Below are 16617 nucleotides of genomic sequence, written 5' to 3'. Positions count from 1 at the left end.
GCATCTTGGCAAGGAATTCCTGGCTGGGCTGGAATTCCCAGATTTGCTGGGGCTGCCCCTGGATCCCTGGCAGTGCCCAGACCAGGTTGGATCCACCTGGGGCAGTGGGAGGTGTCCCTGCCATGGCAGGGGTGGCACTGGGTGGGATTTAGGGTCCCTCCCATCCCAACCCATCCCATGACTCCACGAATCAGCACCTGCAGAGCTGGAACAGGCGGTGCACAAATGACAGCTGCAGCAGTTTCTCCATCAGCACAAATCCTCCACATTTCCTTTCCCCCCTCACGTCCCTCCCCAGGACCCTGGTTTGGGGACAGGGGGACAAGAGGGGACGCAGGGAGCAGCAGCTGCCCCTCACCCTCTGCAGGAGCCCCAGGAGGACACACAGGAGCAGGGAGGAGGAATTTCACCAAACCCCACAATTCCCTCGGGCTTCCCACAGCAAAAATTTCCAAATTTCCAAAACTTCCCAGCCCTGCTAACAAACAGCTGTAGTTTTCTTCAAACATTTCTGGATCCACAGACTTCCCTCACCCAAATTCACCTCCCCAAGGCCATCAGGGGCTTTCTCCCCCAAACATCTTCTCTAATCCTCCTCAAATATGTAACCCCAACCACCAAGAGAGCAGAAAACCACCCCAAACAGGTGCAATTACCAAAGATAACTTGTCATTTCAAGAAAAATTCGGAAATCCCAAGAGCCTGCTGGAGAGGGGGATTAATAAGCGTGGGGTATTCCCACTGCACAGAATATTTGGGGCTGGGGGCATTTTAACAAACACTCAGCTGCGTATTTAATAAAAAACCAAGCCTGGCTTTTAAATATTTCAATAAAAACTCAAAGAAATAAGCTCAGCTGAAGAAATGGAGTGTTTTTTCTTGCTGCCCTGAATAAATACTGATCAAGCAGCTCTTTCTCCTCTGTTTTGCTGACCACATAATTGATACAGCCAGGCCGAAAATCCTGTTTTTAAAACATCTTTCAAACGTAGGAACAAACCCCGGAGCCCCCCTCAGTGAGGAGCTCTCAGCAGTGCAGCAGCTATCGACAGGCGAGCGATCAATTCTTCATTTTGGCTAATGAGGCCCCAGAAATGGCTTTTTCCCACCTCGGGTTAATGGGGAGTTTGCTGGGCAGTGAAATCCAGCTCAGGAGGAAGTTCAGGAGCCTCTGGCAGGGTGGGGAGGCTCGGAGGGGCAGAGCTGCAGGAGCTGGCGCTGCTGCTGCCCAGCGCTGCAGCGTTTCTGCTGCAAGCCGCCCCAGAGACGGTCCTGGGGACATGCTGCAAGCACAGTCCCAGCTCCCGAGAGGGATTTCTCATCTTCAGATAGCCCATGGCTGTGGCACGGCAGCTCATTTGGGAAAAGCTGCCTGGGGAACGCGGCGGAGCGGGGCTGGCTCCAGCAGAACCCTGTCAAGGAGCGGCGTGCGGAGGAGCTGCTTGCTGTGACATAGCTCTAGGCTCTGTGTTTGCCACCCCTCGTGTGCTGAAACCATCGCAGCAGGCGCCAGGGGCTGTGCTGAGCTGCCGGGAGGCTGCAGCTCCCGCAGCTCGCCGCGGATTCCTCAATGAGAGCGATCCGAGCTCTGTCAGGCGCTGCCGCTGCGCCGCGGAGCCTCAGACAGAGCTTGGTGAGAGCTCTGTCAAAACAACTCGTCTGAGCCCGGGCTCAGAGCTGCCTCCTCAGGGGGGGACTGCTCCTCCGGGGGCATTCACGCTCCAAAGCTCTGCCCAGAGCTGCTTCTGGGTCAGAAGCCAGGGCATCCATCCCCCTGGCTGCCCCGGGCCCGCAGAACCTCTGCTGCCCACAGTGACTCTGACATACACACAGATCTCTTTTCCCAGCCTGGCAGTCAAGTAAGGAGTCAGGATTCTTCTGTTCTGGTTCTCAAGGTTGTTTATTATTTCTTATCTATAACATTCTTTCTCCAACCTGCTGTAGGTCTGTCCCTCCTTCCTTCCCAATCCCTCCATCCTAATCCCTGCTCCTTCCCAATCCCTGCTCCTTCCCAATCCCTGCTCCTTCCCAATCCCTGCTCCTTCCCATCCCTGCTCCTTCCCAATCCCTCCTTCCTTCCCAATCCCTGCTCCTTCCCAATCCCTGCTCCTTCCCAATCCCTGCTCCTTCCCAATCCCTGCTCCTTCCCAATCCCTGCTCCTTCCCCCAATCCCTGCTCCTTCCCAATCCCTGCTCCTGCTCCTTCCCAATCCCTCCTTATCCTTCCCAATCCTTCCCAACCTCTCCCCCTCCTTCCCAATCCCTGCTCCTTCCCATCCCTGCTCCTTCCCATCCCTGCTCCTTCCCAATCCCTGCTCCTTCCCAATCCCTGCTCCTTCCCAATCCCTCCTTCCTTCCCAATCCCTCTTTCCTTCCCAATCCCTGCTCCTTCCCAATCCCTGCTCCTTCCCATCCCCTCTTCCTCCCAACCCTTCTCCTCCTCAGTCAATCCCTCCACCTTCCCCACCCCTTCTCCTTCCCAGGTCAGACAGAGGCACACTGACCACCTTGGGGCAGTGTTATCTTTTTATACTAAAAACGATATTATTTTACATTATTTACCATTACATTATTTACCATAACATTATTTAGCATTATTTACCATTATTTACCATTCCATTACTTACCACAACTTCCTCAATACCCATCACCTGTGTTAGACAGTGAGTTTCTACCTTAGACCAATCCAAAAGTGCCAGCATCACCCAGAAGATGGAGGCCAAGAAGGAGAAAGAAGGAGGACAGGGCACACCCAAATTCCTCCATCTTGGGACCCCAAGCCCCCATTCTGAAAACCCCAAAAATCTATTTTTCACCCCGTGATAAACTATTATTCTACTTAAACTCTCTTGACTTGAAATTCTTCATATAAAGGTGGTGATTTGCTCCATGGGTCAAAATGAAAGGCACAGGGGGCTTGGGCTCTGTGCCAGGGTCTCTGAGCCCCCTGGCAGGGGCTGGAGCCATCCAGGGCAGCCAGAGGGGTGTCCTGGGCTCCAGAGGGGTGTCCTGGGTTCCAGAGGGGTGTCCTGGGTGTCCTGGGTTCCAGAGGGGTGTCCTGGGTTCCAGTGCTGGTTCCAGAGTCAGGAATTTCCTGAGTTCCAGAGGAATTTCCTGGGTTCCAGAGGAATTTCCTGGGTTCCAGAGGGGTGTCCTGGGTTCCAGAGGGGTGTCCTGGGTTCCAGAGGGGTGTCCTGGGTTCCAGAGGGATGTCCTGGGTTCCAGAGGAATTTCTTGGGTTCCAGAGGAATTTCCTGGGTTCCAGAGGAATTTCTTGGGTTCCAGAGGGATGTCCTGGGTTCCAGAGGGGTGTCCTGGGTTCCAGAGGGATGTCCTGGGTTCCAGAGGGGTGTCCTGGGTTCCAGAGGGATGTCCTGGGTTCCAGAGGGGTGTCCTGGGTTCCAGAGGAATTTCCTGGGTTCGTTACACTGGGGTGTTGGGTTCCAGAGGTCCTGGCCAGTTAGGGATGTCCTGCAAGCTCAGAACCTTGCAAGCTCACAGACACCTGTGCCTTGGATTTTAGCCCACGGAAACAATTCCCAGCTTTGTGCGAGGAGCTGCCAGCCACAGGGGTTTGAGTAGAATGATGGTGAATTTACCACAGGGTGGAAAAAGGAGAATTTTGGAGTTTTAGAATGGGGGTTCAAGAGGCAAGATGGAGGAATCTGGGTGTGTTCTGTCTTTCTTCTTCTCCTTCTTGTCCTCCACCTTCTGCTGTGATGGTGGCACTTTTGGGTTGGTTTAGAGTAGAGACAAACTGTCTAACATAGGGGATAGGTATTGGGAAATTATTGTGAATAAATTTTAGTATAAAAAGATAACACCAGCCTGAGGGTGTGGAAAAAGCAGAATTTTGGGGTTTTTAGAATGGGGGTTCAAGAGGCAAGATGGAGGAATCTGGGCATGTCCTTCTCCTTCTTGTCCTCCATCTTCTGCTGTGATGCTGGCACTTCTGGATTGGTTTAGAGCAGAGACAAACTGTCTGACATAGGGGATAGGTATTGGGAAATTATTGTGAACAAAGTACAGGTAGTTCTTAGTATAAAAAGATAACATTGGCCTGAGGGTGTGGAAAAAGTAGAATTTTGGAAAAGTAGAATTTTGGAGTTTTAGAATGGGGGTTCAAGAGGCAAGATGGAGGAATCTGGGTGTGTTCTGTCTTTCTTCTTCTCCTTCTTGGCCTCCACCTTCTGCTGGGATGGTGACACTTCTGGGTTGGTTTAGAGACAAACTGTCTATAGATAATAGGTATTGGGAAATTATTGTAAATAAAGTATTTTGTTATAAAAAGCCAACACTGCCCCGAGGGTGTCAGTGTGCCATGAACCAACCTGCCAGACAGACCTCAGCAGGACAGACAGACAGACAATGTTATAGATAACAGCAAATAAACAACCTTGAGAACCAGAGCCAAGGAATCCTGACTTCTTCTTCAGTCTCAGGGCTGGGAAATAGAGACTTTCCAGCACCTCGGGGTCACCTCCACCCCAGAGACCAGAGACCCCATCCCCTCTGAGCCTCTGAGTGAGTGTGGCTCTCCCTCAGCCCTCTGACATTTCCTGGTGTGCCACATCCAGCCCAAGGGCTCTGAGGGGGACAGGTGAGCCCTGTGCTGCTCCCCTCTCACAATTACAGGGCAAAACCTGCACTGTGTGGGTCAGCACAAGGTGGGGGAAAATCCTCTGCCATTATACTTTCTCTCTTTTCTCTACTCTTGTGTTTTGGATTTCCTTCCCCCCCCTCACCTGGATTCCCTCCCAGGCTGCTCAGCCTCTCCCCCTCTGGAATTCTGAATGAGCCCTGGGAAGAGCCTGGCTTTGTCACTCTGCAAAATGTGGGTCAAAAGTCTGCAGAGTGGTTTGTCACAGAGAGTGCCTGGGTGTCGTTTGTCACACAGAGTGCCTGTGTGTCATCTGCCTGGGCAGATGGGGCTGAGTCACTGCCTCACTCCCTCACTGCTGCCTCAGGCCTGCTCCCTCCCAATCCCTCCTTCCCTTTCCTTTTCCTTCCCAATCCCTCCTCCTTCCCATCCCTTCCTCCTCCCCAGTCCCTTCTCCTTCCCATCCTTTCTACTTCCCAATCAATCCCTTCTGCTTCCCATCCCTTCTTCCCAATCCCTCCCTCCCTCCTGCCTCCTTCCCTCCCTTCCTCCCAGTCCCTTCTCTTCCCCAATCCCTCCTCCTTCCCAATCAATCCCTCCTCCTTCCCATCCCTTCTCCTTCCCAATCCCTCTTTCCCATCCCTCCCTTTCTCCCAATCCCTCCCTTCCTCCCAATCCCTGCTTCCCATCTATTCTCCTCCCCAGCCGCTTCTCCTCCCCAATCAATCCCTTCTTCTCCCCAACGCCTTCTCCTTCCCAGTCCCTTCTCTTCCCCAATCCCTTCTCCTTCCCATCTCTTCCTCCTCCCAAGTCCCTTCTCCTCCCAATCAATCCCTTCTCCTTCCCATCCTTTCTCCTCCTCAGCCTCTTCTCCTTCCCAGTCCCTTCTACCCAATCCCTCCTTCCTTCCCAACCCCTTCTCCTTCCCACTTCCTTCCCCCAGTCCCTTCTCATTCCCATCCCTTCCTCCTCAATCCCTCCTCCTCCCCAATCAATTCCTTCTTCTCCCCATCCCTTCTCCTCCCAACCCCTTCTCCATCCCAATCCCTTCTTCTCCCCAACTCTTCTCCTCCCAATCCCCTCTTCTCCCCAATCCCTCCCTCCTTCCCAACTCCTTCTCCATCCCAATCCCTCTTTCCCATCCCTTTCTCCTTCCCATCCCTCTACCTTCCCAGTCCCTTCTCCCCAACCCCTTCTCCTCCCCAACCCCTCCTTCCCAGTCCCTTCAACTCCTTCTCCTCCTCAGTCCCTTCTCCTTCCCAATCAATCCGTCCTCCTCCCCAACTCTTCTCCTTCCCAATCAATCCCTCCCTCCTTCCCATCCCTTTCTTCTTCCCATCTCCTCTCCTTCCCAATCCCTCCCTTCCTCCCAACCCCTTCTCCTCCCCAACCCCTTCTCCCCAATCCCTTCTCGTCCCCAGTCCCTTCTCGTCCCCAACTCCTTCTCCTCCCCAACTCCTTCTCCTTCCCAACCCCTTCTCCTCCCCAATCCCTTCTCCTCCTCAGTCCCTTCTCCTCCCCAATCAATCCCTCCTCCTTCCCATCCTTCCTCCTCCCCAATCCCTTCTCCTTCCCAATCAATCCTTCCCTCCTTCCCATCCCTTTCTTCTTCCCATCCCCTCTCCTTCCCAATCCCTTCCTCCTCCCCAATACCTCCTTCCTTCCCAACCCCTTCCCCTTCCCAACCCTTTCTCCTCCCCAATCCCTTCTTCTTCCCAATCCCTTCTCCTTCTCAATCCCTTCTCCTCCCCAATCCCTTCTCCTGCCCATCAGATGCTGCCTGGAAGAGCACAGTGACACCAGGAGAGCCCAGGCCACTGCCTTGTGACAATTTCCCATTTATTTTCTGTTCCTCTTCCCCAGCACAGCACCTTCCACATCAGCTGCCCCTTCTGAAGCGAGCAGGAGTTTTAATTTCCTTCATTTGCCTCCTGTATTTGTCTTTGGTGAGAAGAAATTATAGTTGTGAACGGGAAAAAAAGGTAAAAGAGGATTTTTGACCTCCAGGGTGTGGGGGGAAAGCTCCCATCCCAGCACTTCCATCCCTGTTTATCTGGGGGTGCATCCCCTCAGGCAGCCGGACATTAATTCACCTTTACAGGGCATTAAATCACACAGAACTGAGCATTAAAAAGCCCTGGGTTGGTGTCATGGTCAGGAGAAGGCTCCCAGCCCTGGTGGAGTGCGTGCTCTCCATCTCCTGGCAGGGATCAGCAGCTGCCAGCAAAGAGAGCACACCCTGTGCCAATCCCAGCTTTGGCAGCAGCCAGGAACAGCCTGGGCAAAACCTCCATATTACCCATAATATGGGTAAAAAACTCCATATTCCAGGTAAAAAACTCCATATTATGGCTAAAAACCTCCATATTCTGGTCAAAAACTTCATATTCCAGGTAAAAATCTCCATATTATAGGTAAAAACCTCCATATTATAGGTAAGAACATCCATATTCTGGGCAAAACCTCCACATTTCAGGTAAAAATCTGCATATTATAGATAAAAACCTCCATATTATAGGTAAGAACATCCATATTCTGGGCAAAACCTCCACATTTCAGGTAAAAATCTGCATATTATGGGTAAAAACCTCCATATTATAGGTAAGAACATCCATATTCTGGGCAAAAACTCCATATTTCAGGCAAAACCCTCCATATTATGGGTAAAAATCTCCATATTCTGAGCAAAACCTGCATATTCTGGGCAAAACCTCCATATTCCAGGTAAAAATCTCCATACTTTGGGTAAAAACTCCATATTTCAGGTAAAAACCTCCATATTTCAGGCAAAAACATCCATATTATGGGTCAAAATCTCCATATTCTGGGCAAAACCTCCATATTTCAGGTAAAAATCTCCATATTATGGCTATAAACCTCCATACTCTGGGTGACAACCCCATATTCCAGGTAAAAACCTCCACATTATGAGTAAAAACCCCATATTTCAGGCAAAACCCTCCATATTCTGGGTAAAAACTCCATATTCTGGGCAAAACCTCCATATTTGGGGTAAAAACCTCCATATTATGGGTAAAACCTCCATATTTGGGGTAAAAACCTCCATATTATGGGTAAAAACTCCATATTTCAGGTAAAAACTCCATATTTGGGGTAAAAAACTCCATATTTCAGGTAAAACCCTCCATATTCTGGGTAAAAAACATGCACAGGAATGGGGAAGAGTTTCAGGCAACACCCACACAAAAATGGATGGTTTTTGTTTCACAGCACTGACTTGCAGGTAAAATACTCCAAAAACAGTTTGATTGCCCTAAAATCCACATCCCTGCTTCCACAATATCCATGTGCAGAGGAATATGGGGGAAAAGCCCAGAAAATGGGACTGATGTGGCCTTGGAGAGATCACCCAGCCCATCCCTCCATCCCAAAAATGATCAATGGAAAATATTGTACAGGAACAGCCCAGGTGAGCTTGGGATCGGGGCAGAAATGGAAATTATTGTGCAGAAACAGCCCAGACAAGGTTGGGATCAGGCAGAAATGGAAATTATTGTACAGGAACAGCCCAGATGAGTTTGGGATCTGGTCAGAAATGGAAATTATTGTGCAGGAATAGGGCAGAGGCTGATGCAGCCAAACCAAAGTTGGGATCTGGGCAGAAATTGAAATTATTGGACAGGAACAGCCCAAACAAGGTTGAGATCTGGGCAGAATTATTGTACAGGAACAGCCCAACCAAGGCTGGGATCTGGTCAGAAATGGAAATTATTGTGCAGGAATAGGGCAGGGGCTGGTGCTGCCCAACCAAAGTTGGGATCTGGGCAGAAATGGAAATTGATGCACAGGAACAGGGCGGGGGCTGGTGCTGCCCAGCTGCTGCTAAAGAACTCACAGGAGTGACAAAATGACATTTTTTCCCCTTTAATGGTGTGAGCAGTTGGTGTTTGCCCCCAGAAACACCAGAAATGCCCTTGAGCAGAGCCCTCCCCAGGGAAGGAGCAGAAGTGGAAGGGTTTCTCCCCCTGACCTGTTTGTTGGTGACTCCTGGGGGCAGAGTGCCGTGTTTGTAATCCTCCAGCAGCTGCACTGCCTCCTTCAGCCGGCTCTGCAAGGGAATAAACACAGAATAAATGGGGGAAGCCAGGAAATCCCATAGGGAACCCTGGGGGGAAAGGGCCCCAGGGATCGTCCACCCGCATGGGCAGGGACACCTCCCACTGGCCCAGGGGGCCAAAAATATTATATTAATTATATATTATATTATATTATATTATATTATATTATATTATATTATATTATATTATATTATATTATATTATATTATATTATATTATATTATATTATATTATATTATATTATTATATTACATTACATTACATTATATTACATTATATTATATATTACATTACATCACATTATATCACATTATATTACGTTATCTATTAGACATATTGCATTATATCAACTACAATTTATTTTACATTATATTAACTACAATTTATATTTATAAATATAATTATATATAATTAAATATGTAATTATATATAACATAATTATATAATATATAATTCAATCTTGCATTACATTATATGGCTTTATCTATTAGGTACATTGCGTAATATTATATTAACTATTATTTATATTACATTATTTTATATTAGTTACTGTTTCTATTTAGAAATATCATTACGTATCATTAAATCGAAAATTATATCCTATAGAATATATATATAATATATATATTTATAATATAAGATTGCATTATATGATATTATATTATATATTATATATTATATATTATATATATATAATATAATATAATATAATATAATATAATATAATATAATATAATATAATATAATATAATATAATATAATATAATATAATATAATATAATATAATATAATATAATATAATATAATATAACTATATTATATAATTATTACTATATTATTATATACTATATTATATAATGTATTACTATATACTATATATTCTATTATATATCATATTGCACTATATTATATTATTATATACTACATTATATTATTGCATCATCTATTCTATATATTACATTGGATTAACCATTATTTCTATGACATTAACTACCATTTCTATGTACAAATATACCCACATATAATGATGCACAATTAAATATATATATAATTACATATTATATAACTGTGCTCATTACGGGGACGTGGCTTTGTCCCTGCAGTCCCCTCCCCTCTCCCCGAGCAGCCCTGAATGGAGAGCTGCAGCAAGGCATGAATGGGGCTGCTGCTATTTTTTCCCCTTCTCTTGAGGAAATCTCAGTAGTTACTATAACAACCCTGGCCAGATCCCATCTCGTTTAGGATGGTAACAAACAGCAAACAAAAAAGCTCAGGCTGGCTTTTAAAAATCTCAGTCTCCACAAATTCCCTCTCCCAGCTCCATGGGGACAGAGGGGAACTGTGGGAAACAGATTCGTAAAAAACGTTCCAAACTTAACAGAAAGTTTACACGGCATGTATCTGCGTGCAAACTTTAAGAGAAGAAATACCAACTTTAAAATATATAAAATGAGACATTGTTGAGAGAAAAAACATATATATCTGCATGCAAACTTTAGGAGAAGACATACTAACTTAAAAATATATGGAATAAGAGATATTGTTGAGAGAAAAAACATATATATATCCATATGCAAACTTTAAGAGAAGAAATACTAACTTAAAAATATATGGAATAAGAGATATTGTTGAGAGAAAAAACATACATATATCCATATGCAAACTTTAAGAGAAGAAATACTAACTCAAAAATACATAAAGACAGACATTTTTGAGAGAAAAAACATATATATCTATATGCAAACTTTAAGAGAAGAAATACTAACTTAAGAATATATGGAATAAGAGACATTGTTGAGAGAAAAAACAATATATCTATATGCAAACTTTAAGAGAAGAAATACTAACTTTAAAATATATAGAAATATATAGAATAAGAGACATTGTTGAGAGAAAAAACACATCTATCTGTATGCAAACTTTAAGAGAAGAAATACTAACTTTAAAATATATAGAAGAAGAGACATTGTTGAGAGAAAAAACATATATATATCCATATGCAAACTTTAAGAGAAGAAATACTAAAATATATAGAAATATATAGAATAAGAGATATTGTTGAGAGAAAAAACCATATCTATCTGTATGCAACCTTTAAGAGAAGAGATACTACCTTAAAGATACTATGGAATAGGACAGACATTGTTGAGAGAAAAATAGAACTGGAAATAAATTTCAAAAAATGGCTTTACAAATAAAACTAAATACTTTTAAAAAACAGAGCTGTGAAAAATATATTGTAATCTGTTCAACAGGGAACTTTTGCAGAGAAAGGAGTGAGGAAAGTATATAATATGTATAAAAATATATACTATTATAGAGTATGTATAAAAATATATACTATTATGGAGAAAGAAAGGGGAAAATCCTGAGGGGGACAAAAGGGTGGCCCAGAAAGTGAACAGAATGTTAAACCCCGCTGAGGAGATCCTTTCACACAGCTCTGAGCTGCTCACGTGCCTTCACCAAACACCCCCAAACTCAGGGAAAATTCAGGGTTGCCTCCTATTCCTTCTGGAACACTCAGGCAGGTTCTTTTAACCAGAACCTGCAAAAATCCAGGTTTTTTGGAGCAAACTTTGCCACATGAGCAGCTCCAAGGGCCAGGCAGCTCCAGCTCCTCTCCCTGTTCCCTGCAGCTCCATCCATGGCTGCTGATACCAACATTTCCCTCCACCACAGCTCCATCCATGGCTGCTGATACCAACATTTCCCTCCACCACAGCTCCATCCATGGCTGCTGATACCAACATTTCCCTTCAGCTCCATCCATGGCTGCTGATACCAACATTCCACCACAGCTCCATCCATGGCTGCTGATACCAACATTTCACCACAGCTCCATCCATGGCTGCTGATACCAACATTTCACCACAGCTCCATCCATGGCTGCTGATACCAACATTTCCCTTCAGCACAGCTCCATCAATGGCTGCTGATACCAACATTTCCCTTCAGCTCCATCCATGGCTGCTGATACCAACATTTCCCTTCACCACAGCTCCATCCATGGCTGCTGATACCAACATTTCCCTTCAGCACAGCTCCATCCATGGCTGCTGATACCAACATTTCCCTTCAGCTCCATCCATGGCTGCTGCTACCAACATTTCCCTTCACCACAGCTCCATCCATGGCTGCTGCTACCAACATTTCACCACAGCTCCATCCATGGCTGCTGATATCAGCATTTCACCACAGCTCCATCCATGGCTGCTGCTATCAACATTTCCCTTCACCACAGCTCCATCCATGGCTGCTGATATCAGCATTTCCCTTCAGCTCCATCCATGGCTGCTGATACCAACATTTCCCTTCACCACAGCTCCATCCATGGCTGCTGATACCAACATTTCACCACAGCTCCATCCATGGCTGCTGATACCAACATTTCACCACAGCTCCATCCATGGCTGCTGATATCAACATTTCCCTACAGCTCCATCCATGGCTGCTGATACCAACATTTCCCACAGCTCCATCCATGGCTGCTGCTACCAACATTTCCCTTCACCACAGCTCCATCCATGGCTGCTGATATCAGCATTTCACCACAGCTCCATCCATGGCTGCTGCTATCAACATTTCCCCACAGCTCCATCCATGGCTGCTGCTACCAACATTTCCCTTCCACAGCTCCATCCATGGCTGCTGATATCAGCATTTCCCTTCAGCTCCATCCATGGCTGCTGATATCAACATTTCCCTCACCACAGCTCCATCCATGGCTGCTGATACCAACATTTCCCTTCAGCTCCATCCATGGCTGCTGCTATCAGCATTTCCCTTCAGCTCCTCCTCAGCAGCAGCCCCAGCTCTGTTGCAGGGTTGTGCCCCTGTTTCCATGTTTATTGGCGCTTGCTGCCTCTGCTGCTGCCTGTGGGATGAAGTGTCACTCGAGATTTTACAGCATCCCTGGTTAAAAACAAACCCACAACCATGGGGGTTTTTTTGGGTTTTTTTTTTCTTCCCGGAGTGTCTCATTCCTTGCAGAGCCCCTTTCCTCAGAGGGAAAATCTTCGAGCACTTCTAGCGGTGGCTGCTGGGGTCTGAGCTCTCACCGAGGGGTGCCAGACAGACCATCTGCAGCGGGGATGTGCTCACGGCTCAGCCCTGCCAGCAGCAGCAGCTCCTGCAGCCCTGGGGACAGCACCGAGCATGGCTGGGCAGGGCAGCACAGCTGGGAACAGCTGGGACAGGGACAGCACGGCCAGGGCAGGGACAGCACAGCTGGGAACAGCTGGGAACAGCTGGGACAGGGACAGGGGCAGCACGGCCAGGGCAGGGACAGCACAGCTGGGAACAGCTGGGAACAGCTGGGACAGGGACAGGGACAGCACAGCTGGGAACACCTGGGAACAGCTGGGACAGGGACAGGGGCAGCACAGCCAGGGCAGGGACAGCACAGCTGGGAACAGCTGGGAACAGCTGGGACAGGGACAGGGACAGCACAGCTGGGAACACCTGGGAACAGCTGGGACAGGGGCAGCACAGCCTGGGCAGGGCAGCACAGCTGGGGGGGACAGGGAATGGGACCAGGAATGGGCCAGGGCCTGGGACTGCAGCTCTGAAACGAGCAGGGAGTGGGCCAGGGTTCAGATTCCAGCTGGAATGGGCCAGGGAATGGGCCAGGGCTGGGACTGCAGCTGGAATGGGACAGGGAATGGGCCAGGGCTGGTCCCTCAGCCTGGGCAGGTGGCTGTGCCTGTGCCACCCCAGCTGGGATGAGCCCCCATCCCCGGGATCTCTGTGGGTTTGGATCCAGCCCCTGCCCAGGGGCGCCTGGGCACAGACTGGAGTCAGCAGGGCCAGGACAGCCCCTGCAGGGACCTTGTGGAGAGGAGAGCATGGAACAAGCCCTGCCAGCTGCTGCACCCACCCCAGCCCCTGACCAGTGGGAGGGACAGAACCACACAGCCCCAGAATCGCTCAGGATGGAATTCTGAGACCAATCCAACCATGCCCAGCACTGCCAGGGCCACCACTGCCCCTGTCCCCACATCCACAGGGCTCTGAAATCCCCCCAGGGATGGGGACACCACCCTGCCCAGGGCAATCCCAATCCCTGACCCTCCTTTCCATGAGGAAATTCCTGCTGGTGCCCACCCTGAGCCTGTGACACGCAGGGCACAGCAGGGCAGTGCCAGCAGCCTGAGAGCCCAGGTGTGACACACAGGGCACAGCAGGGCAGTGCCAGCAGCACCAGCCCAGGTGTGACACCACCCCCACGCAGAGCCAGGCCTGCATCGGGCTCTGGGGGCACCAGGGAGGGGCTGGGCTCAGGGGACAGCCTGGTGTCACATCTGGGATTGTCACCCTGGGACTGTCACCCTGGGATTGTCGCACTGGGTCAGGGGACAGCCTGGTGTCACCCTGAGTTCACCCTGGGACTGTCACCCTGGGCTCACACTGAGATTGTCACCCTGGGACTGTCACCCTGGGACTGTCACCCTGGGCTCACACTGGGACTGCCCCTGGGACTGTCACCCTGGGACTGTCACCCTGGGATTGTCACCCTGGGCTCACACTGGGACTGTCACCCTGTGACTGTCACCCTGGGACTGTCACCCTGGGGTCACACTGGGACTGCCCCTGGGATTGTCACCCTGGGCTCACAGGGGACTGTCACCCTGGGGCTGTCACACTGGGTCAGGGGACAGCCTGGTGTCACCCTGAGTTCACCCTGGGACTGTCACACTGGGACTGTCACACTGGGACTGTCACCCTGGGCTCACCCTGGCCACCAGCAGCAGCACCAGCACAGCTCTGGCTGGGGGATGCAGGTCTAGGGGGATGCAGCTGGAGGATGCACTGGGGGGATGGATGCAGCTCTGGGGAGATGCAGCTGGGGAATGCAGCTCTGGGGGGATGGATGCAGCTGGGAGATGCACTGGGGGGATGGATGCAGCTCTGGGGGGATGGATGCAGCTGGGAGATGCACTGGGGGGATGGATGCAGCTCTGGGGGGATGGGGATGGATGCAGCTGGGGGGATATGCATTGGGGGGATGCATTGGGGGGATGGATGCAGCTGGGGGGATATGCATTGGGGGGATGCATTGGGGGGATGGATGCAGCTGGGGGATGCAGCTGTGGAGGTGCAGCTGTGGCCCAGCCCAGTGTGGGCCCTGTCCCTGCTCCCCAGGATGACACAGACACACAGACACCAGACTTGACTCCAGCTGGCCCCATTGTATTGGATCCACAGTGACAGACAAGAGGAGCCAGAAACTTTTTGTTCGAGTGGAGCCAGCAGCTGTGACACTGAATAAACACAGACAGGCAATCTGCTGAGTAAGAAGGTATGGTTCATATAAATAACATACATCTAATCCTGCTTCCATCTCAGCCCCAAATATGGCAATGCAAGATGCTCTGCAGCTCCAGGCTCTGAACAATGAGACACAGCAAAGGCAGACGGGAGGCAGCCCCTGGAGCTCTCCTGGGTTCTGATTTCACTGGGAATGATTGTCAGCCCTCCCTCCTTCCCACAGAGTGCCAACAGGCTCGTGGCACTGGGTGAGTCCCCTGATCAGAATATCTGCTGCCCCATGGACCTTCCTCATTCACAGCAATTCAATTATTACTGCAATCATTTGTCCCTCCCACATCCCCATCCAGGCCCTGAACTGGGACCTTCCTCATTCACAGTAATTAAATTATTACTGCAATTATTTGTCCCTCCCACATCCCCATCCGGGCCCTGCACCCTGAGGGACACCCTGGGCACAGCACTGGTGACCTGCAGGACACAGGGTCCCTCTGAGGGCAGCAGTTTGCAGATGTGCAGCTGCCAGGAGATGGGTCCATTGGGGAGGCACTGGGGGTGAAGGAGCCACCAAAGGTGAAGGAGCCACCAAAGGTGAACGAGCCACAAAGGTGAAGAGCCACCAAAGGTGAAGCAGCCACCAAAGGTGAAGGAGCCACCAAAGGTGAAGGAGCCACCAAAGGTCCTCCCCAGAGGGGCTGCAGCACTGCCACCACTGCCACCTCTGTCACCTCATTGCCAGCTCCGCTAGCACAGCCACCACTGCCAGTGCTGCCACCCCACTGCCACTACTGCCACCCCACTGCCACTACTGCCCCCTCACTGCCACCCCACTGCCACCTCACTGCCACCTCACTGCCACCTACTGCCACCCCACTGCCACCCCCGCCCCCTCACTGCCACCACTGCCACCCCACTGCCACCTGCACTGCCACCTCAACGCCATCAATGCCACCATTGCCACCACTGCCACCTCACTGCCACCTCACTGCCACCCCACTGCCACCCCACTGCCACCCCACTGCCAGCACTGCCACCTCAGCCATCAATGCCACCATAGCCACCAATGCCACCTCACTGCCACCTCACTGCCAGCACTGCCGGCACTGCCACCACTGCCACCCCACTGCCACCTCACTGCCAGCACTGCCGGCACTGCCACCACTGCCACCCCACTGCCACCTCACTGCCAGCACTGCCACCTCACTGCTACTGCTGCCACCTCACTGCCACCCGACTGCCACCACTGCCACCACTGCCAGCACAGCCACTTCACTGCCACCTCACTGCCACCTCACTGCCAGCCCTGCCAGGGCCGTGCTGCAGCCCCTGTGCCCTCAGCTGTGCCCAGTGCCATGGGGTGAGTGTCCCTGAGCAGATAAAAGCACAGCCCCAGCAGGACCCAGGGCCATCCCCCCAGGACCCCCTCCTCAGGGCCCTCTGGAACACAAGGAAGTTCCAGAATCTGCTTTACAGAGAAATAAATGACAAGGGAGGAGTGGCACTGGTGATCCTCAGCACGCCTCACCCCTCCATCCCTCCCCACAGGATGCACCAGGGAACACACAGCCACCAAAGAAAAAGGATTAAAATAAAAATTTAAAAATAAAAAATAAAAATAAAAACATTTAAAATAAAATATTTAAAATAAAATAAAAATATTTTAAAATA

General features: G+C 49.7%; 1 protein-coding gene across 1 annotated transcript in view; it reads right to left on the bottom strand.

Annotated features, from left to right (window-relative positions):
* Positions 1-16617, bottom strand: part of SFXN5 (sideroflexin 5) — a 117100-nt gene that overhangs the window by 86457 nt on the left and 14026 nt on the right. The window contains exon 3 of the mRNA XM_030947420.1: positions 8592-8669. Coding sequence (XP_030803280.1) covers positions 8592-8669 — 78 coding nt within the window. The remainder of the gene's footprint in view (positions 1-8591; positions 8670-16617) is intronic.

Source organism: Camarhynchus parvulus, chromosome 4 (assembly GCF_901933205.1).
Source record: "Camarhynchus parvulus chromosome 4, STF_HiC, whole genome shotgun sequence".
Taxonomy (NCBI): domain Eukaryota; kingdom Metazoa; phylum Chordata; class Aves; order Passeriformes; family Thraupidae; genus Camarhynchus; species Camarhynchus parvulus.
Note: the sequence above shows the minus strand (reverse complement) of the source record. Positions and strands in the feature narration are given on the sequence as shown.